Below are 22,387 nucleotides of genomic sequence, written 5' to 3'. Positions count from 1 at the left end.
AGAAAAGGAATAAGATAAGAGAGTAGTATATTGTTTTCATCAAAGAAAATGGCTAAGGAAAATCTCTTGAGAATCTGGTCGGGACCAGGCTATTTCTGCAAGAAGTATGTCTTTAGATAAGATCTGTTAGGTTTAAAGCATGGGGATACAGATAAACAAAATGTTTCTATGTACTGTGAATAGCATTCTTAATCACAAATACATGCCTTAAAAAAATAGAAAACCTTTATTTAATGGGTTGCCTCCAACTAATAAAAATAATTGGGGAAAAAAAAAAGAATGGGTTGAATAGAAAATAAACGGGTTGAGCAATATAAAGACAATTTTCTAAAAAGAAAAAAAAAAGACTTGAGTAAATGAAAATATATTTCCAGATGAAAGACAGGATGTTACAGATTTTCTCTTACCTGTTAGCTAATGTTTGATGTCATTCTAATGAAAATGTCAGTGAATAGGGTGAGTGGGAGTTGGAAGGACTCTTGACAAGATGTTCTAGGGTTTTTCTGGAAGAATGAATAGGTAAAAACTTAAGAAATATTTGATAAAAAGTATATAAATAACCTCAGATATGCAGATGACACCACCCTTATGGCAGAAAGTGAAGAGGAACTAAAAAGCTTCTTGATGAAAGTGAAGGAGGAGAGTGAAAAAGTTGGATTAAAGCTCAACATTCAGAAAACTAAGATCATGGCATCTTGGTCCCATCACTTCATGGCAAATAGATGGGGAAACAGTGGAAACAGTGGCAGACTTTATTTTTTTGGGCTGCAAAATCACTGCAGATGGTGATTGCAGCCATGAAATTAAAAAACGCTTATTCCTTGGAAGGAAAGTTATGACCAACCTAGATAGCATGTTTAAAAGCAGAGACATTACTTTGCCAATAAGGTCTGTCTGGTCAAGGCTATGGTTTTTCCAGTGGTCATGTATGGATGTGAGAGTTGAACGGTGAAGAAAGCTGAGTGCTGATGAATTGATGCTTTTGAACTGTGGTTGGAGAAGACTCTTGAGAGTCCCTTGGACTGCAAGCAGATCCAACCAGTCCATCCTAAAGGAAGTCAGTCCTGGGTGTATTGGAAGGACTGATGCTGAAGCTGAAACTCCAATACTTTGGCCACCTCATGCGAAGAGTTGACTCATCGGAAAAGACCCTGATGCTGGGAGGGATTGGGGGCAGGAGGAGAAGGGGACGACAGAGGATGAGATGGTTGAATGGCATCACCAACTGGATGGACATGGGTTTGAGTAAACTCTGGGAATTGGTGATGGACAGGGAGGCCTGGCGTGCTGCAATTCATGGGGTTGCAAAGACTTGGACACAACTGAGCGACTGAACTGAATGTGTATGATGTAAATACTTTATGAATATTAAGACTTTTTCTGATTCTGTAATTACATCCATGTGATTCTGGTATAAAATTCATAGTATGAAAATAGCTTAGAAACAAACCTCTATTAATTTTCTCAAAAATGTTTGATAGGAGAAGGATTAATCCATAGAATGGTGCTGGGGCAGTTGCTAAACTATTGGGGAAGTAAATTCCCTTTAGTTATCAGCTTCCAACAGGACTAAAATAAATATCAGATGAACTAAAAAGCTAGGGGTAAGGAAGTTTTTTAAACAGAAATATAGCTAGATGGAAAGAAATGACTGTGACTTGGATGAGGGAAGTTTTAATAGCTTAAAATCTTTAGAATGCATCTTTGATCAAAAACAGACAAGCAAAAAGCAAAATAGAAAGATGAAACTAACCTGGGACTTCCCTGATAGTCCAGTGGTTAAGACTGCGCTTCTACTGCAGGGGGTGTGGGTTCCATCCTTGGTCAAGAAAGTGGGAACCCATCAAAAAAACCCCAGACAAACTAGGGAAATACTACAGCACATATGATAGGGCTTCAAAGTACATTAATATGGAAAGAATATACAAATTAGAAGACTTTAAGTATATAACATGAATATGCAATTCAAAAGGCATAAACGTTGGCTCATAACTTGGACAAATAGTCATTGTCAGTAACAATAGAAATATAAGTTATAAATAGTCTTATATAAATTTCAAAGGTTTCTTTTTTGTGTTTATAGTTTTCCTGAGACCATCTGATACTGGCTAGCTTGAAATGGCCCTCATAAAACGGCATTGTAACTTAGTACAACCTTTTGAAAAACACTTTGTATGTCTGTCAGCTTATAAAATAGTCATGCTTTCTCCACTTAGTAATTCTATTTTGAGGAATTTTCCGCAAGGACTTTATCAGAAATGTAGATAAGTGTTTAGGCACAGGGAAGTTTTTAATACAAAAAAATTAATATAAAAACCTGAAGTTAGTATATATTAATAACAAATGGCTAAGTAAATTATGATGTCAGTGCAGTGTTACCATTAAAAATATTTGAGTTCTTGACACTATGAGAGGATGAAAATTGAAGATTAAAAACATTTTAGTGGTGTTAACTTGTTTTTAAAATGTCAAAATGTTTACCATGGTTTACTGGATAATAAGATGGAATTTTTTTAATCCATCCTATTTTTTATACATACCAAATTTTCCTCAGTGATTATATAATCAGAAAAAAGTAAGGTTCAGCTTTTGAGGAAGTTAAAATTTTTATTTTTGTTTGTTGATGTTTAATGTGTTTTGGCAGACAGGCTCATGGAGAAAAATAATAAATTCTTAATATTTCCTAAATTCTACAGTTTCCTTTAAAATTTTTTCAAAGGATAAATTATATTTCATATTCAGTTCAAACTATGGGAATAAGTGAATGCCCCGTAGTTGGTTTCAAGTAGACCCATATGTATTATCACATCTTTGTCTATTTCAGCATTGTGAATATTTGAATTACCCTAAGTAATGATGGTTTTTATTCTAATTTACACTGTGGACTTGTTTCCACTTAAAAAGATACTTTAATTTACATTTGTGTTGTGTTATGTTTAGAATCAGAAGAAAGAAATTACTGGCAAATTCCTGTTAGTCTATAAAGCCAGACTGCTGAAGTGCTCTAACTTTTATAAGCTGTGAAACCTTTAACAAGTTGTTTAATCTCTCTCTGCCTTAGCTTGGTCTTTAGTGAAATGAGGATCATAGTATCTGTCTCACAGAGTGAGGCTCAGTGAATTAATACATGCAAAATGCTTTAAACAGTGCTTGTCATATAGTAAGGGAGCAATATAAGCCATATATACATATATCTATCTGTCTATATATATATAAAGCTATATATAATTATCGAGGCTTTCCTGGTGACTCAGATGGCAAAGAATCTGATGCAGTGCAAGAGACCTGGGTTCGATCCCAGAGTCAGCAAGATCCCCTGGAGAACGGAATGGCAACCCATTCCAGCATTCTTGCCTGGAGAATTCCGTGGACAGAGGAGTGTGGCGGGCTACAGTCCATGTAGTCGCAAAGAGTCGGAGACAACTGAGCAACTAACACGTCTCACTTTTCTTTTCGTGTATAATTATTAACTGTTATGTAGTATTTGGAAATACAGGCTCCCTGGGAGATTGCAGTCCTGCAATCTTATAAAAAAAATTAATCTTATTTAGAAATAGGATTAATGGTCATTTAACGGTATAAGGCAAAATGTGGCTTTGGTCCTTCTGATCAGTCTAATTTAATCATTAGTATCAGTGGTGAAAAGAAACATTTAGTATGTGAATACCACTTGTGCAGTTTATTCATAAAACAAGAGATATGGAAGAGTAGCTAACCACATTCAGTAGAACTTCCCTTTCCTGCGAGTAGACTGGATGTCCTCCTCTGGGTGCATAATTTCCCTGTTCATGTGTGCTGTTCTGTTGTTGCCCTTTCCATTTCCATCATAACTTCTAGGTGTCTGTGTCCCACCCCCACCCCCGGATCAAAGTGTTTTGTCAGAAGTTGCTCTGTGTACTTAGCCTGGCTTCTGGCACAGTGCCTTGCACACTCAGTTTTGTCAGAGAAATTGTGACTTAAGTTATGCAGTTATTAAGTAGCGGAGCTGGAATTTGAACTTGAATTGGTCCGGTGTCCCAGTTATCATGGTGCTAACCCGAGAGTCATTAATTTCAAACACTCCCCGAATATTTATTCTTTCAAAGTGATGATTTTTACCTCAACCTTTCTTGTCTTCATTGCAGGGAAGTATGGCCACAGCTGCCTTACCAGAGAGCGGGTCTTCCCTGGCCTTGAGAGCCCTGGGGTGGGGCTCACTTTATGCCTGGTGTGGGGTCGGTGTGATCAGCTTCGCCGTCTGGAAGGCTTTAGGAGTGCACAGTGTAAGTAACTACAGCCCTATAGTTGGTATCTGGAATGTTGATTCCATTTTGTCCTGCATAAATCTTCTGGATTTTCAAATTTGTATATAGTTTATTTACTGTCTGGGGAAGTGATGACAGAGCATTGACTGAGTTCTCGCTGATAACTAGGCAGCTGGTCATTACTAGTAAATCATATAAATAATTTAAATGTTTGAAGGTGGTAAAACTTCAAATATAATTAAAGTAATGACTAATTCATAGCAAATGGTCGTTCTGTATAAATTGGTGAGAGCTACTTGTTCTGGAAAATTATTTAATTTGGAATAGTTTTCTATGCTGTTTGACATCCATATTTATAAACATCATTGTAAAATAGTTAAAGCTTTTAAAATTGCTATTTCAATTATTAATGTGTTTACACATTATTGGAAAAAGACTTAGTGCCTGTATGTGTGTAATTTATACTCCAAGCTGAAGAGCTGTGCATTCAGAATAATGAGAAGTTCTGTGGACCATGCTCTTTGTGACAGGTGAGAGTTGGTAATGGTTTAGAATGGGTGGCCGCAGTAGAGTTGATGAAAAGCAGTTCCAGATAAATCACTGTTTCAAAGGTAGGGGCAATAAGGATTTGTTACAAATTGAATGTCGGAGGTGAAAGTCAAGTCAAGGGTGTCTCCAGGGTTTGGTCTGAGCAACTAGGAAATGGACAGGACCAGTGTGAATGGAACAGATATTAGGGGATCATGTGAGGAGCTCAGTCTGGGGCTTGTGAGTTTTGAGAGAGCTTTTAGATAGCCACGGGCCAGGTGAAGAGTCAAGTGAGCGGTTAGATATAGACATGTGGAATTCAGGGGAGAGGTCAAGGTGAAGGTATTAAGTGGAGACTCATCAGTATGTGGGTAGTATTGAGTTGGCCAAAAAGTTTGTTGGGGTTTTTCTGTAACATGAGATCAGATGAGCTCACAAAGGCAGTGAATGCTGAGCAGAAAGAGAAAAGGTCTGAGGAAGGAGCTCTTGGGAGTTTCTAAGGTTTAGAGGTTGAGGAATATCACGGAGGTTTCCCTACCAAAGAGGTAGAGAAACCCAGGAGAATGGCGACCTGGATCCAGGTGAAGAAAGGTGGATGCCGGGTACACATCACATTAGATGAGGACTGATCATTTGCTGAACTGGCAACATGGTGTCATTGGTGGATAAAGCCTGAGTGGAGTGGATGCGAAGGAGAACAGAGGAGAGAGATCAGAGGCTGTGTATGGGCAAGTCTTGAGTTTGGCTCTAAAGGGAAAGAAAGAAATGGGATTGTAGCTACGAGGGGGAATAGAATCAAGAGAGTGTTTGTTTTTTAAATTGGTTGAATTAACAGCATGTGTGTGTGCTGATGATAAAGTGAAGTCGCTCAGTCGTGTCTGACTCTCTATGACCCCATGGACTGTAGCCTACCAGGCTCCTCCACCCATGGAATTTTCTAGGCAAGAGTACTGGAGTAGGTTGCCATTTCCTTTTCCATAGGATCTTCCTGACCCAGGGATCGAACCCAGGTCTCCTGTGTTGCGGGTTGACAATAATTTGTGCTGATAAGCGTGGGGAAATTAATGCAAGGGTTGGGGGGGAGTTGTTGGAGTAACAGGTGTTATTATTAAATCGTCCACATTTGGTTTAATCATAACTACATAGGCATTAGTGTACTTTTCACTTAAAACATACTGATAGACAAACAGATGTTGCTTTTTTCCTAGTCTAATGTTTATATTTAAAGTAACTGCCCAATAGTCATTGTAACAATAAAATAGGGATTGACTGAAAAAGTTAGAGAACTTGTGACTGAAGATTTTTTGATGATTTTTAGACACCTCAGTTTTCCTTTTGAGAAATATAAAATCTCTTCATTTCAGGCATTGTACCAGACATTTTAGACATAGCAGATTATTTAATCTTTGCAATAACTATGAAGCAGGTATTAATATCCCCCATGTTATAAATGAGGAAGTAGGGACTCAGGTCAGTCACTTGCTCGAGATCACGCAGCTTGTAATTGACAGAGTCAAGATTTGAAGGCAAGTCTCATGGTCTGCAGAACCTAGACTATTTCCAATTTTACCTCCCTTAGCTAAGATGGGCAATAAAGGAGTAGGTCGAAGGGGCCAGGCAGGGGGACAGAGGGAGCGAACTTGGTTTTGATTGTGGCGTGATCCACAGTCTTGATAACTTGACAGATTTTACTGGGTATCTTCAATGTGAACCTCATCTCTTAACATTATCGTTGACCGCAGACTGGTATAGGACGGGCCATTATTTTCTCCTATAATATGGGAGCCGTTATTTGAGAACAAATGGAAAAGATTGGGAGAAAATATGTCTGGTGATAATATGTGAATGAATTATGGGCGTGTGGGTGAATTTCTTATTTTACTTTTCTTTGTAACTCTTAAACATGTATTGCTTTAGTAGTAATACTGCTTTTAAAAAATAGTCCTACGTTTTATTTTTATTAATTTATGCTGACTATAAAGCACAACTGCTGGGGAGTTCACAAAACCTCCTTGACCACATGTGAACTCTGCTTGGGGGGGCATGCAAATAAGAGTAAAGTTATTAAGTTTTTGATTTCTATAAAAATGGCAGTCTGTTAGCACATCACATTGAGTGCATGGAATTGATAATGTTTCTAGAGTTCAATAATGTAGGTCATAAATCAAGTAGTGAAGTTTTAAGGTATTTAAAAATATGAACAGTCTGATTTAGAAGAGTCATGATGAATCAATCCAGATTTTCATAGACCAACAAAATTAGGCTCTACATTATATGCTTGAGAACTTGGGCTTTATGGACTAGGCTGTGCAATTTTTTTTTTAAATTAATTATTTTACCATGGCTGATTCATGTCAATGTATGGCAAAAACCACCACAATAATGTAAAGTAATTAGCCTCCAACTAATAAAAATAAATGGAAAAAAAATTAATTATTTTAATTGGAGGCTAATTACTTTACAATATTGTGGTGGTTTTTGCCATACATTCACGTGAATCAGCCACAGGTGTACATGTGCCCCCCAACTGTGCTATTTTAGTTTCTAGAATGTGAACTTTTTGTTTTATGGCACTGATAAGAGATTATTACCTAAATAAAATATCTGAGGGGCAGAATTCTTTTTGATTGGCACTTTTGCCATGTCTGAGAAGTCTCACAGAAAAATGAACCCACTGGTAATTTTTTAGGATACATCTCTTAAAAGCCATGGTGTTTATTAATTTGTTTATTCAAAAGACAGATGTGGGCCTTCCCTGTGCTAAGACAGAGCTCCCCGGTAGACAGTATGGGTGATTTTCCAAGGAAATTCTTGTTAGATGACTCTGCTCTGAGGCTTATGGAGAGCAATGTGGTATATTCCAGTTCTGCATTTAGAGTTTTGATGATAACTGTGAGGTTGCCCTGATTCCAGTGATGAACTTTTATTACTATTTACTTCCTCTTACTAGGAAATATCATTCTTTTGTGAGGAAGGAAAAGTTTTAGTCAAAAAATGTTGAGCAAAAATGGTCCCAGCCTTTGCATTCACTGAGTATTGAGATGGTCATTCTAGATAAACACATGTAAATCAGAATCAGTTCCTGCTTCAGATAGTTAAATTGTAAATAAATCTCTGGTATAAACCAGTTCCCTCAAAAAGGGTGCCCTCTAGTGGCTGACCTGGAGCAGCGCGCCTTCCCTGTTTTAATTCACAGCTCCATCTGCTGGCCTAAAAGGGACCATGTTGAAAATGCTTAAAGCAAAGCTTTTTTTTTTTTTAATTTTTCTTTACTTACGTTTATGTTTGGCTGTGCTGGGTCTCGGTTGCTGCGAGGGCCTTTCTCTCGCTTCGGTGAGCGGTGCTGCTCTCTGGTTGTGGTGCGCTGCCTTCCCAGCACAGAGGCTTTTCACTGCGGTGGCTTCTCGAGTCGGGGCACGGGCTCTAGGACAGGCAAACCTCAGTAGTTGCGGCACGTGGACTCGGTGGTTTGGGCCCGTGGGCTCAATAATTGTGGCTCACGGGCTTAGTTGGTCCACGGCCTGTGGGATCTTCCTGGGTCTGGGGTCCAAAGGGGCGTCTCCTGCATTGGCAGGTGGATTCTTTACCACTGAGTGCCCAGGGAAGCCCTAAAGCAAAGCTCTTCAGTTTCTTAGAAATATTTTGGATTTACTCGTTGTTTATTCAGAGTTAGTATAGGATTTCATTTCACATGGAACATGTTTAATATATCAGATATAAAGAAAAAATTTTAATTTACACAATGGTAGATCATTTAAGAAGAGATTCCAAAAAAAGGAGAGAGCTGGTGGAAGCTCTCTTGTCAGCCATCTGAAGCAAATCAGGGTGCCCAGGGTTTAAAGTGGGACCCCTGCCTGCCTTTGAGTCAGAATTAGTGCATGTCCAGCCTGGCGTCACCACACCATCTCCACCCTGCTCACCAGCTGTGGGCATGGCCTGATCGCTCAGAATGGGCTCATCAATTACTTTGAATTATGGTATTTTATCATGTGATTATTTTATCACAGCCACTGAACTGTGAAAAGAATGAACATTTAGTATGGGTTCATGTTAAGTTTAGAGACTGACTTATGGAGATTAAATGCTTTTCAGGCAGTAAGGGCATTAGTGATACTAACTGGTGACCCATCAATTGTCAAAAGAAAAACCATGCCACCTACAATTATTTAAATGTTAACTTTTTTACCTTTTATTGTTTATAGTCAGTATAGACTGAGAGGTTGAGCATATTTATGGTCAGACTGTCTTAGGTCTTTTTTTTTCCTTCCCTTTGAAGAAAAAGCATTAGGTGTATAAAAAATTCCTGATTAATATGATTGGAATCATTATAGCTTTTCATGCCTAATGGACCTGTACATTTGTTTGAGGTGAGGTTATCTCAAAATACTGGTCAGAATCACCCACTGCTAACATTTACTGTAGTTTGTATAGAATATATTCATGGTACTTGGTATAGTTAAAATTTACAAGTCATTTACAGTTGTCTTCACAGGAGCTAAAACTTTGATAGTAATAAAACCATGAATGGAAACATTTTCATTTATTGTGAAATACTTTAAGTTGTCCCAATATTTTAATTTAAAAATCAACTTATAAATGGAGTTTTGTTGTATTTTTTTTTAAAACCATGGAATAAAAGGTATTTGTTTTTATTTATATATATTGGTATTTAAAGAAAAATATTTAGGACCTATCTTTTTTTGAACAAAGATGGTTTTGTGTTTTGTAAAAAAATATGTACACATTGCTTAAAAAGTCAATGTAGAAAAGTTAAAAAATCACCAGAAATCTCTGAGTTGTAATCACTTATTATAGTAGAAACATCCATTTAGACCTTGTATAGGCATATTCATGTAATTGTAAAATGTTTTTTATTGTACTACTCTAAAACTTTTTTTCACTGAATAGTCATGGGAACATCTTTGCATAGTAGAGTATATAAGTCTCCATTACTTTTAATGGCTCTGTGGTGCTCAGTTGTAAGTTATAATTTACTTAATCAGCCAGCAGCACTTAGACTGTAATCAAACAACGTAGTGAACCTCTGTAGGCATACATCTTTTTGTACTGTGTTTGTCAAGAAATGTGTTCTAAAGACAAGATGTTATTGTTGAATCAAAGTGTATTTTTTAAAAAATGTTTTTGATATCTGTTGTTAAATGTCCCCCCAGAAAAATGTATAAAATTTAGAAGATATCAACAATGTATACAAGTTTCCTAGCATCCTTGCCATTAGTGGCTTTTGTTACTCTGAAATTTTTGCCAGTCTGACATACGGAAAATGTCTTCCTTTACCTGGCTCTCTGAAGACCTGCTGCTGTACAGATTTATGGGAATAATCTGTGATTGGAGTCATGCATACTCTACAGCCCCAGTCTTGCCTCCTCATTTAATATAGGTTGCTTTTTTCTCAAAAGCCCAGACCTCTTTTTCTTAAAAAAACTAAAAGTTAAACATGTTAAAACATACATATTTTAAACATTTCTCTAAAAATTGTCGTTTGACTTTTCCTGTTCTAAGTGAAAGTGAAAATCGCTCAGTCGTGTCCGACTCTTTGCAACCCCATGGATTATTACAGTCCATGGAATTCTCCAGGCCAGAATACTGGAGTGGGTAGCCTTTCCCTTCTCCAGGGGATCTTCCCAACCCAGGGATCAAACCCAGGTCTCCCGCACTGCAGGCGGATTCTTTACCAGTTGAGCCACCAGGGAAGCCCAAGAATACTGGAGTGGGTAGCCTATCCCTTCTCCAGGGGATCTTCCCGACCCAGAAATTGAACCGGGGTCTCCTGCATTGCAGGCAGATTCTTTACCAACTGAGCTATTAGGGAAGCTCTTTCCTGTTCTAAGGAAGATCTTATTTAAAAATTCTTTTCCATTATGGCTTATTACAGGATATTGAATGTAGTTCTCTGTGCTCGACGGCAGGACCTTGTTTATCCGTTCTCTATATATTAGTTTGCACCAAATTCCCACGCCGGCCCTCCCTGCCCCCTGCAACTGCAAGTCGGCTCCCTTTGTCTGTTTTTGTAGATAAGTTCATGTGTGTCATAGTTTAGAGTCCACATATAAGTGATATCCTTTGGTATTTGTTTTTCTCTTTCTGACTTCCTTCACTTAGTATTAATATGATAACCTCTAGGTCTATCCATGTTGTTGCAAATGGCGTTATTTCACTCTTTCTTATGGCTGAGTAATAGTCCACTGTACATGTATACACCATGTCTTTATGCATTCATCTGCTGATGGATGTTTAGGTTGTTTCCATGTCTTGGTTGTAAATAGTGCTGTTGTGAATATAGGGGTGCATGTCTCTTTCTGAGTTACAGTTTTCTGTTAATATGTTCCCAGGAGTGGGATTACTGGATCGTAATGGCAACTCTGTTTTTTATTTTTTTGAGGACCCTCCATACTGTTCTCCATAGTGGCTGGACCAATTTACATCACCACCAGCAGTGTGGGAGAGTTCCCTTTTCTCCACACGCTCTCCAGCATTTGTTATTTGTAGACTTTTAGGTGATGGCCATTCTGACTGGTGTGAGGTGGTACCTCATTGTAGTTTTAATTTGCATTTCTTTAGTAATGAGCGGTGTTGAGCATCTTTGCACGTGCCTGTCGGTCATCTGAATGTATTCTAAGAAAGATCTTTTACAGGAAGGAATATTACACCTCATCTCTGGGACAATATTGGACATGCTCTAATAAAACTTATTTTTTCCAGTCTCTTTTTGGTAGCTGTTGCTAGGAATGCTTTTATATTAATATTTGGGCCCACTTCTTAATTACCTTATGACCAACTTGAGGGCTTTTGCTAGTTACAGTCAAATCTCTTGACTTTTTGCTAATTTCAGTTTTTACCAACATTCTGGTATATCTCGTCTTAAGTGCATTTATTATGTTTACTCATTTCAAATGAAAGCAGCATTGTAGGCTGAATGCTCAAGCGCCATATGTAAAATAAAACTAAGGGAAAGCTTTAGAGTTTTCCCCTTCTAAGATATCTAAGAAGGAAGCAGACTTCATGCTATATACTATTCATTGGTTTAAGTCAAAGATTAAAAACAAATCTGAGTCTCCTGGCAAATTGTTTCATGGTAGCCACTTCTGAGTGGTCTGCAGGGGAAGTCCGAAAAGAGGCTGAAACATTTTTCTACATCCTCGCCTAATCTTGTTTCATTGCTTCCAGAGATTTCTGCCAGCTTCTGCCTCCAGGAAGAGAGGAGGAGAGCTCCTCCACTCCAGGAAGAGAGCTTCAGTTTCTTATTCTGATCACTGCCTGTCAGCAGCCCCAGCCTGGCTTACTCTTCCTGATGGTACCTCCTTGACCGCTCAGAACACGTCATCATGACCTTGCAGAAATGTCTCCATCTGTCAAGCTCTCGGGCCTTCAAACAGCTTAAGCGTTGAGGCCTGGTTTTCCTGGAATCATTTTTAAATTAATTGAGAGTGGCACTGTGCACCGGTTGAACTCAGGTCCGAGGTGACAAGAACATCTCTGTCCCCCTCACTTCCCGATCCAGTGCGGCTCTGACGGGCTTGGCCTCCTGGTGGTGAGAGGCACTCTGTGAAGGTGGAGAAGCACTTTGGTGACAGGGAGACCCAGTCAAAGGGGCTTGTTCAGCTTAAAATGGGAGATAATGACTGATGTACTTACTTTCTTCTTTTTCTTTTTTAAAGCCAAGGGAGGAGGGAAGAAGGGATTCAGCTGTCTTGGCATATTGCCAAGATTCCTCTTCAAAAACCCACCACTTTCCTTTTATAAGTAAAATAGGGCCCCCAGCATTTTATACAATAAGAATGTGCAACAGTTACCAGGAGAGATAAGCTCTGCCATAGAAGCATTCTTGTTCCCAGGCCTGACACAAATCAGGCCTAATTACCTCAAGAATGTTCTCAGTCTTAACGCCATTGGAGGGGTGGTAGCCTTGATTTCACGTGTTTTCTTTTCCTTTGTCCTTACTTTCTTACATTGAGCATAGAAAATTGGGCTCACGTGAGCTGATCTCTAGCCAGAGCATTGTAGAGTGAAGACCTGAGAGCGCAGGCTTTCCCCTTAAGCTTTCTTCTCAAAGGTACCTGCTCCTCATTGCTGTGCTGTGTTCAGTCACGTCTGCCTCTCGGCGACCCCACGGGCTGTAGCCCACCAGGCTCTGTCCATGGTATTCTCCAGGCAGGAATACGGGAGTGGGTTGCCATTTCCTACTCCAGCCTATTACTGGTTAGTCACTTACAAATATCTAAAACTATGGAAAAAAAAAAAAATACATCAATTGGGCTTCCCTGGTGGCTCAGACGGTAAAGAATCTGCCTGCGATGCAGGAGACCTGGGTTTGATCCCTGGGTCGGGGAGATCCCCTGGAGAAGGAAATGGCAACCCACTCCAGTATTCTTGCCTGGAAAATGCCATGGACAGAGAGGAGCCTGGCGGGCTACAGTCTGTGAGGTCACAAAGTCGGACACAACTGAGCAACTAACACTTTCACTTTCAGTTCATCAATCAGAATATGAAATATTCTCTCTAGTTTTCCTGACTGAAATACTTCTAACAATTTTAAGAAATCTTATTTCAAACATGCTGTATGTTTTTCCACAATGCAAATCGTGCTGAACATAACTTCACTTTTTCTTGATGACTTGGATATATCAGTTATTATCTGCTTCTGTGCTAAGAGGTGCTGGGCTTTCATAGCTTTTATTCTTTTTGTACCTTTTCATGATCCTGCTTTGGCTGTTGTTTTTCGCTTCCCCCCATCCTGTTTAGTTTCCTCCTTTGCCCTTGTATTTTCTTCATGGTTCTGTTCATTCCAGTGGCTTCCTCCACATACAGACAACTGCCAGGACCGCATCTCCAACCAGACCCCTGAACTCTTAGCTCATGGGTGCATTTGACTGGAGGGAAATTGACTGATGCTTGGACATCCCCCTGGGGTCATGTGTGGTTCCACTTGAACTGTCATTTACTTCCCACTTCACCCCCCAGCCTACTCCCAGCGTCACTCATGGTGAATGGCAGCAGCATGCATCATCCAGCAGTGCTGCCTAGACCGAAAAGGGGGATTTTATTCATGACCACACTCTCCCCCTCAGTCTGATGTGTCACCAAGTCTTGCCGCTACTGCACCCCCACAGCCCCTGTGGCTGGGGCACCTTCCTGCCCCATGTGTTATCACAGCTAACATCAGTTCTTCCTGCCTCCCACCTGGCCCTGCCATAGTCTTTCTCCACTCGCGGCTAGGACATGCTGGGCTTCGTCTTCCCCACACCTGCCTGCAGCCGCACCATGGGTACAGTGGGCCTTTGACGTGCCTGTGAGACCCAAGAGATGCTGCTGCCAAAGCCCCACCCCCACGAGGGCATTCGACCTCCTCCCACCCGCCTCTGCCTAAGGACCTCACTCCTGTAACTATCCCCAGCCTTTGCTGATCAACGGCTTCCCTCTGCTGCAGTGTGTAGAGACGGGCTGTAGTCTCTCCCACCTCTAGGAGTCTTCTCCTCCGGCTACCAGCCCACTTGCTTGCTTCCTGTCATAGAAGAGATTTCCTGAAAGAGTTGCTGACCCCTGTCGCACTTCCTCCCCCTTTTGTGCTCAGTCCAGCCTCCTCCCGCACCCGTGAGACTGCTGGTGTCGGGGCTCCAGGGCCCCGCGTGCTGCTGGGGCCAGGTCTTGTCCTTATTCTTGTTACTTGATCTCTCAGCGACTCTTGACACAAGTGAGCCTTCTCCCCTCCATGGAACACTGTCTCTTGGCTTCTGCCCCTTTCACTTCGCCATTTGTGAGTGTCTCCTTTGCCAGCTCCTCCCCTGAAGGGTTGGCGTGTATGGTGGCTTCATACTTGGACGCCTGTTCTCCATCTGAACTCACTCCTTGGTGCTGGTGATTAAAAACCGTCTACAGCTGACAATATCCACGTATATAGTTTCAGCCTGACCTTCAGATTTGCCTTGAAACTGCACGTGCTCCGTCTCTTGTGTCTCATGGCATGTCAGAGCCCCAGGTCCTGACCAGAGCTCTTGGGCTTCCTCACCTCCCCAGCTTGCTCCTGCCTCAGTCTCTCCCATTTCAGTGAGTGTCACTCTCATCCCCGCAGTTGTTCAAGCCAAAAACCCAGCAGAGAATCATCTTAGATTTCTCATTTCCCCTCTTTCCCTTCATCTAAACCATGAGCGCTTGTTAGCTCTGCTGCTAAACACAGCCCGGCTCTTTCATCTCTCTCCATCTCCATTTGTCTCTTGCCTGCTGTATTGAAACGATTTCTTATCTAGTATCTCAGCTTCACTTTCCTTAGAATTTCTTCCCACACAGATATGTTTTAAATGTAAGTCAAATCATGTCACTCCTTTATCTGGAAACCCTTTAGCATCTCCCGTTGAGGAAGTCTCATAGGATGTAGCCCCACCAACCTCGCTGACCTCACCTGAACCCCCACAAGACCCCTCCCATCCCCCACACTCACCTGGCTCTGTGCCGCCTTGTTCCCCCAGCACACCAGCCTTATTTCTGCACAGAGCCTTTCTAGCTCTGCCCAGGATCCTCCTTCCCTGGGTCTTTGCATGGCTGGTTCCACATTGCCATCCAGGGTTTCAGCCCAGATTTATTTCCCCTCCTCAGAGATGCTTCTCCAGACTATCTAATTAATTGTCCAAATGCAAGAGCCTCTTCACTTCCTCCACTCAGTTCCTCTCTGGTGTTACCCGATTTTCTTTTCTTCATAATGCTTGTTGCAAAATGAAGTTACACTAACCACTTAAAAATTGTATCTGTCTTTGGGAAAAGAGCCTAAATTCTAAGAGGGTGGCGCCCTCATTCCCCCTGTTCCCTGCTGTGTCCTCGGCACCCATCAGAGCCTCGCCCGGAGGAGGTGCTCCGGGGGTGAAATCTGATCACACCGCCGTGTGGCTTCAGTGGCTCCCTCTTCCCTTGAGAGTACGTTCCAGGTTCCCTGACATGGTTTATGAGTCCCTCTCTGACCCGGCCTCTGCTTATTCTTTAACTGGTTGATTCTCAGCTGGGGGTGGGGGAGATGTGGGTGGCAGTTTTGCTGCGTCCCACCCCTAGCCGCGAGAGGGAGCTGGCAGTGTTTGGAGGTCCTTTCGGCTATCATAACTGCAGGGGAGCATCTAATGGATGGAGGTCTGTGGTGGTTTAATTGCAAAGTCCTGTCCAACTCTTGGGACCCCATGGACTCTACCCGCCAGGCTTCTCTGTCCATGGGATTTCTCAGGCGAGAATACTGGAGTGGGGTGCTATTTCCTCTTCCAGGGGATCTTCTCAACCCAGGGATCGAACCCCCGTCTCCTGCATTGCTGCTGCTGCTAAACATCCCACAGTGCAGAGGACAGGCCACAAACAATAGTCTGAAGTGTCAGCAGTGCCACAGTTGAGAGTCTAGCTGTTCCTCTTATCCTTTGTCATGGTCAGAGGTCTGCGCCCGCTGAAAGGTCATATTCTTTCTAGCCACAGAGCCTTGTCCTTGCTAATCGCCCACCTGGAACACACTTCCCCTCTTTACTGTTCCCAGCTGCTGTTGACCCTGTTTATTGCCTTGATGGAGGCAAATTAAGCTTTAACCTTTACAATGTGAAATTAAATCTGTTTTGGCAGTTTGGAGTTTTATATAAAGATAACTTAAGTTTCTACCTCAAATTGAAAGTAACTTCCATACACAAACATTCTTGTGTCTTTTTTTTTTTTTTTGATGGGTAAAGCTATTGTTATGAGGACTACAGTATTATATGTATTTGTCCAATTGCAGGGAATAAATGGCTGAATTAGTAAAACAGCCCCTATGCAGTTAGTTTAATTTTTTGACCATAGGCTCTTTCTCACTTTTTAGATATGATTTAGTATGTTTAAACACATATTAATGAATTTTAATGTCTTTGTGCCGTGTTTTCATGTTTTCCTTTTTAATGATTAATATGAGCAGCTTGCCAGTTGATGTTAACAGTATTTGAATACCATAAGTAGGAAGTTGGTCCCTGGGTTGCTTTTTGAATTGACATTCTACCTTTGTTCTACTCACGGGACAGAGCTTTGTGGCCCTGCTTTTGTCCTTCCCCGAGCAGTCCCACTATTGCTGATGAAAGAAAATACTTTCAGGTTCTATGTGTTGTAAAGACCCCCACATGAGGATTACAAAGTTAGATAGAGTGTGTATTTATGAGCAATAGAATCACAGCCCACTAATTTTTAAAAAACTACAATTTGCATGTTACAATTTTTTAAATCACAAGATTTTAAAAAATAATTGTGTTTATATAATGCTCTGCTTGCATGCTGGTGCGTTTGTAGCTTGTAATAACAGAATCGTCATTGCATCTTTTTTTTTTTTCAAATCCATTTGTGCATGGATTATTTTTTTTAAAACTTTCCACAGAACAAAATATTTTAAATAACTTCAAAGGATAAAAATATTCCTTCTGCCATTGCATATTTATTTTACTGTGTTTCTAGCACTGTAACTTTTTAAATTTTATGTTCTAACTTGCTAAAGGTAGATACTAGTTTTGAAAGGGATTAAGAAATCTTTTAGTTTACTCATAGATTTATCTGAAACTTACTGTATCAACCTTGCTAAAAAACCCCAAATAGGCACCATTTTCCTTACCCCTTTATTAAAAACTCCACACCAGTGGATTCTCCAGCCCTGCCTTTCCATCTCATTCTCACCTGTTAGCCCCCAGAGCCTTACTTGACTCAGTTCTGTAGTTATTTCCTCATTCTTTCCTACCATGAACAGTGACTGAATCCCTGTTCATGTACCAAGCTCTGTGCTAGAGGATAAAGATATGCTGTTAAATAAAAGGTGTTCCCTTTGGAGTGACAATTTCATAAGTAATTACGTTTGTGTGTGATAAATCCTGTAATGGAGAGAGGTACACAGTGGTGGCAGATTTTTTTTAAGTTACTTCTCCTTGGGAGACTGTGGAAGACTTAGGAGAGGGTAGAATGTTTGAACTGGATTCCTAGAGAGAAAAGGGGCATTGAGAGCTAGGGATGAATGTCCAGGTGACTTAGTTTACAACATTCTTGGAGCAGCTGCTCGCTGGTCATCTTTATTTCCTGCTTCCTCCCTCCTAAGTGCTGTAACCAATAGTATTATGGCATAATCCTGCCATCAGCTGTAATATTAAAGTGAATTTGGAATAGATAATTTGAGTTAGATTTTCCATTCAAAAGGAATAATGAGCCACCTAAGATAGAAGATCATTAGGGAGCTGGCTAACTGTAGCTGCCTTTCTCCATTTTGGGGGAGTCCTAAGTCATCTCTTCATCTTTTTTAGTTCTTTCCTTCTTATCTCAAGACTTATTATAAATAAAAAGCTGCTTCATTTGAGATACTTTATAGAGTGTTATTTTTTTCAAAATTGATTTAGTTGTGGCTGAGGGGAAAAACTGAAGAGGCAGCTGTCATAGTGATTGTATTTCTGCAGAGGTTCAAACTCTAGGAAGAAAATTAATACAGAAAGAAGCCATCTAACTAAGTCTTTATGTCCTTGAATTTCATCCTCAAGAACACTTATAAGGAAAATGACTGGTGAAAGGAGTCATTTTAGGAAGAAGGTGGGAGCAGGCATCAGGTTAAAACATTTCAAGCTGTGACTCAGATAAAAGAAACAGTAGGTATCGGAAGTTGGTGTTTTAAGAGGATCCCTCTAAGATGTCAGCCATTAAATGAATATCATTTAAAGGATTCCACTTTTTGATTTGACAAATGGTTACCATATATCTGACCACCAGGGTGAAGAGGATTCATATATGTGGTTACCATTCTGTGTATCATGGAGCGCGTGCCATACTATCTGAATGGGGTGCCAGCAGGTCATCCTGAAACAGGGTGCTGGAGCTTTGCGAATGACCACACCTTTCTCTCCCCTCACCAACTCTTGTGCTTGCTGTTCCTCTCTTCCTGGACTGCCGCTCAGTGCCACGAAGAGTGAGAATAGCTTTTCAAGTCTGAATATAAAATATTCATTTTGTCAAGATTTAGTATTCTAAAATGGAATATATGTATATATACATACACAAGACACAGAATTTTTGTACATATACATGGGTTTTTTCCTGTGAGGAGGCTGCATATCCACATCACAGAGTACTAACCACTATACCATCACGGCAAGGCTGCGTATCCAGGAGCTCCACTTGTTGTTGCTGGGTAGTTGCTCAGTGTGTCCAGCTCTTCTGTGACCCCATGGACCGCGACCCGCCAGGCTCCTCTGTCCATGGGGTTCCCCAGGCAAAGAATACTCGAGTGGGTTGCCATTTCCTTCTCCAGAGTCTTCCCGGCCCAGGGATTGAACCCACGTCTCCTGCTTGGCAGGTGGATTCTACCACTGAGCCACCAGGGAAGCCCAAGTGCTCCATTAGGGGAGGGCATACCGCTTTCTTAGATGAGGGGGCAGCTTTGAGAAATCATTACACGGTCAACTTCTGTTAATACAAGTGAGGAGAAAGTACCATTATTTTTATTTGGACTTACATAGTTTATTGGGTTTAAGGGTGTGTGTGTGTATACAAATATATGTACATTATTTCATCAAATGTAAATTTTTTATTTTGTTAGAAATTTGAAAGGAAGTTCATAAGACTGACCAGAGCTATGCAGAGGAATGTAAGATATACTGATGCCATGTTGTACTAACTACTTTAATCAGCAATTTGATTTCTGCGTGGGTCAAAGTTTGCCATTTTAAAGATATTTAAGATATATCATCATCATCTTTTTACTTGAGAAGTCATTTGTGATCAGGACTCTTGACCAGGAGGGTTCCTTTTCATGAGAGATAAGTAACCCTGCGAGTTCTTACTGTTTGGCTCACAGTGGGCTCCTTCCCTCTGTCGTCAGGACCCTGCGACTCCCCCACAGTTACGGTCCTGATTGGCATAAAGACAGTGGAAGTCTTCCCAAATAGAAGGTTCTTGAAACGGGTACAACGGGAAACAGAAGGCCTGTTTTTCCTGCAAATGCAGGAAAATCGTGCAGGAGGCCATTGGGAGACAAAGGATTCGCACCTGATTATTCTTGGCAGGAATATCGTTAAGAACATTTAACCGTATTTTCATGTGTACTTAATAGAAATATTTTTATTGGCATACGTCGTAAAAACGAAATCAGTAATATCAAGGATCTGAGTCGGCCCATTATACATACTAAGTATTGGAGAGAATTAGCGGGTTTCTAAAACTTTTTAACTCCAGAATTCATTTGATAGAAGTAGCTTCCCCTTTTGATACTTTGTTGAGGCCCTTTAGAGGGCACGCGCGCTGAGCCCGCCTTGCGCAGCCGCAGTAGCGGGCTGGAGGGGGTGCTGCGAGGCCCCGGCCTTGCGGAGCCGCAGTAGCGGGCTGGAGGGGTGTCGCGAGGCCGGCCTTGCGCAGCCGCAGTGAGGGCTGAGAACCGGCCAACGGTCAGTCTCCTTTCGAGCTTCTAACGGTGCTTGCTGCTTTCTGCCTTCACCTCTGAAGTGAATAGCCATGAGCTGGACTGTGGGAATCCTGCGGGCCAGCCAGAGAGCGGGCACTGTGAGGGCGAATTTCCTGTGCCCGGGAATGGCCCTAAGCCCCCGCCCGCTGGCAGCCATCCCCCTCGGGGGCGCCTGGGCCGTGGCCCCCACATCCAAGATGGCGACGGTCAAGTGTGAGCTGATGAAGAATTTCTCTTCAGAGGAGCCTGTTCGCAACAGTAAGATCTCCATCGTAGGAACTGGATCGGTTGGCATGGCCTGTGCTATCAGCATCCTATTAAAAGGCTTGAGCGATGAACTCGCCCTGGTGGATGTTGATGAAGGCCGACTGAAGGGTGAGACAATGGATCTTCAGCATGGCAGCCCTTTCGTGAAAATGCCAAACATTGTTTCCAGCAGAGATTACCATGTCACTGCGAACTCCAGCCTCGTGATTATCACGGCAGGTGCACGCCAGGAAAAAGGAGAAACACGCCTTAATTTAGTCCAGCGAAATGTGGCCATCTTTAAGTTAATGATGTCCAATATCGTTCAGTACAGTCCATGCTGCAAACTGATTGTGGTTTCCAATCCGGTGGATATCTTAACGTACGTAGCGTGGAAGTTGAGTGCCTTTCCCCAAAACCGTGTTATTGGAAGTGGTTGTAATCTGGACACTGCCCGTTTCCGTTTCTTGATTGGGCAAAGGCTTAGTATCCATTCTGAAAGCTGTCACGGGTGGATCCTTGGAGAGCATGGGGACTCAAGTGTTCCTGTGTGGAGTGGAGTGAACATTGCCGGTGTCCCGCTGAAGGAACTGAACTTAGATATAGGAACTGATAAAGATCCCGAGCAGTGGAAAAATGTTCACAGAGATGTGGTTGCTAGTGCCTATGAGATTATTAAAATGAAAGGTTATACTTCTTGGGCCATTGGCCTATCTGTAGCTGACCTAACAGAAAGTATTTTGAAGAATCTTAGGAGAGTGCATCCAGTTTCCACCAGAATTAAGGGTCTCTATGGAATAAATGAAGAAGTATTCCTCAGTGTTCCTTGTATTCTGGGGGAGAGTGGTATTACTGACCTTATAAAAGTAAAGTTGGCCCCCGAAGAAGAGGCTCGTCTGCAGAAGAGTGCAAAAACACTTTGGGATATTCAAAAGGAGCTTAAGTTTTAAAGTTGGTTAAAACTAACTACCATTCTTAAGTTACTGACCAAAGGTAGTGGTTATGGTCTTGTGTATGTCTAGTTTTTGAATAAACTTGAATTCCTAAAATTTGGAGACAGGGGTAGAGTGACTCCCCTATTTAGCCCCCCCCCACTTTTATTTAGCATCCAGATTCTAGGTTATACTTTTTAACAGTTCCTAAGTGACTGCATCAAGTAAGGTGTTTTTGTACCAATGATTTATCAGTCCTTGCTTTATGTGTGTGTGTACGTGTAGAATTGCCAATTGTTCAAAAAAATGTGGGATGCAGGTGTTTGTTGTGTTACAGAAATGCTGATTCTTTTCATTAAGTCCATGTTCATTCTTTTGCTCTGGGTGCATTATACCTATGTTCATTTATGAGTAACTTTCTGTACAGTGTGAAAATAAAACTTACACACAGAAGCTGTTACTGAGCCATCAGTATCTTCATTCCCCTGTGACTATCAGCCAGACTTTAAAAAAAAAAAAAAGGCATCATAAAATGGGAGTGCAAGCAGGTCCTGTGTGTTCTGTGTTTGTGTATGCTCATGTTATGTGTGCCAGTGAAGTAGGATCATTAGGTAAAATATGAAAATGATTGTGACTTGGTAACTATTATAAAGTATTTCTTTACATGTATTTTATTGGAGTATAGTTGACTTAACAGTGTTTCAGGTGTACAGCAAGGTGATTCAGTTATACATAAATACATATTGTTTTTCAGATTTTCTGTTACAGGTTGTTACAAGATACTATAGTTCCCTGTACTATACAATAAATCTTTGTTGCTTGCTGCATATATCTTTTTAAATTAGAAATCTAGCATTCTAGTCATATTAAGTCAAACAAATGGAGTCAAAATGTCATAAATTTTTTATTATTTAATGCAGTAAAATATAAAGCTTTTAGGAAGAGGCCTGACAGTCATAGGTGGTTCACTTATAAAAATAAAGCCTGATCGAAATAGTTTTAGAACTGCT

The 22,387-nt window shown here is 41.1% G+C and overlaps 2 protein-coding genes across 2 annotated transcripts in view; both read left to right on the top strand.

Annotated features, from left to right (window-relative positions):
- TMEM242 (transmembrane protein 242) overlaps positions 1-22,387 on the top strand; it is a 40,673-nt gene that overhangs the window by 5,473 nt on the left and 12,813 nt on the right. Inside the window, exon 3 of the mRNA XM_043888104.1 lies at positions 4,125-4,262. Within this exon, the coding sequence (XP_043744039.1) occupies positions 4,125-4,262 (138 nt within the window). The remainder of the gene's footprint in view (positions 1-4,124; positions 4,263-22,387) is intronic.
- On the top strand, positions 13,163-21,830 carry LOC122684161 (L-lactate dehydrogenase A-like 6B). The gene has a single exon (XM_043888102.1). It carries the CDS (start codon positions 20,250-20,252, stop codon positions 21,393-21,395), a length of 1,146 nt encoding a protein of 381 aa, XP_043744037.1. The 5' UTR covers positions 13,163-20,249; the 3' UTR covers positions 21,396-21,830.

Source organism: Cervus elaphus, chromosome 26 (genome assembly GCF_910594005.1).
Source record: "Cervus elaphus chromosome 26, mCerEla1.1, whole genome shotgun sequence".
NCBI classification, from domain to species: Eukaryota; Metazoa; Chordata; class Mammalia; order Artiodactyla; family Cervidae; genus Cervus; species Cervus elaphus.
Note: the sequence above shows the minus strand (reverse complement) of the source record. Positions and strands in the feature narration are given on the sequence as shown.

Bases quoted from the DNA above. Each gene is read 5' to 3' on its own strand.
- LOC122684161 (XM_043888102.1), top strand. From the start codon at position 20,250: ATGAGCTGGACTGTGGGAATCCTGCGGGCCAGCCAGAGAGCGGGCACT.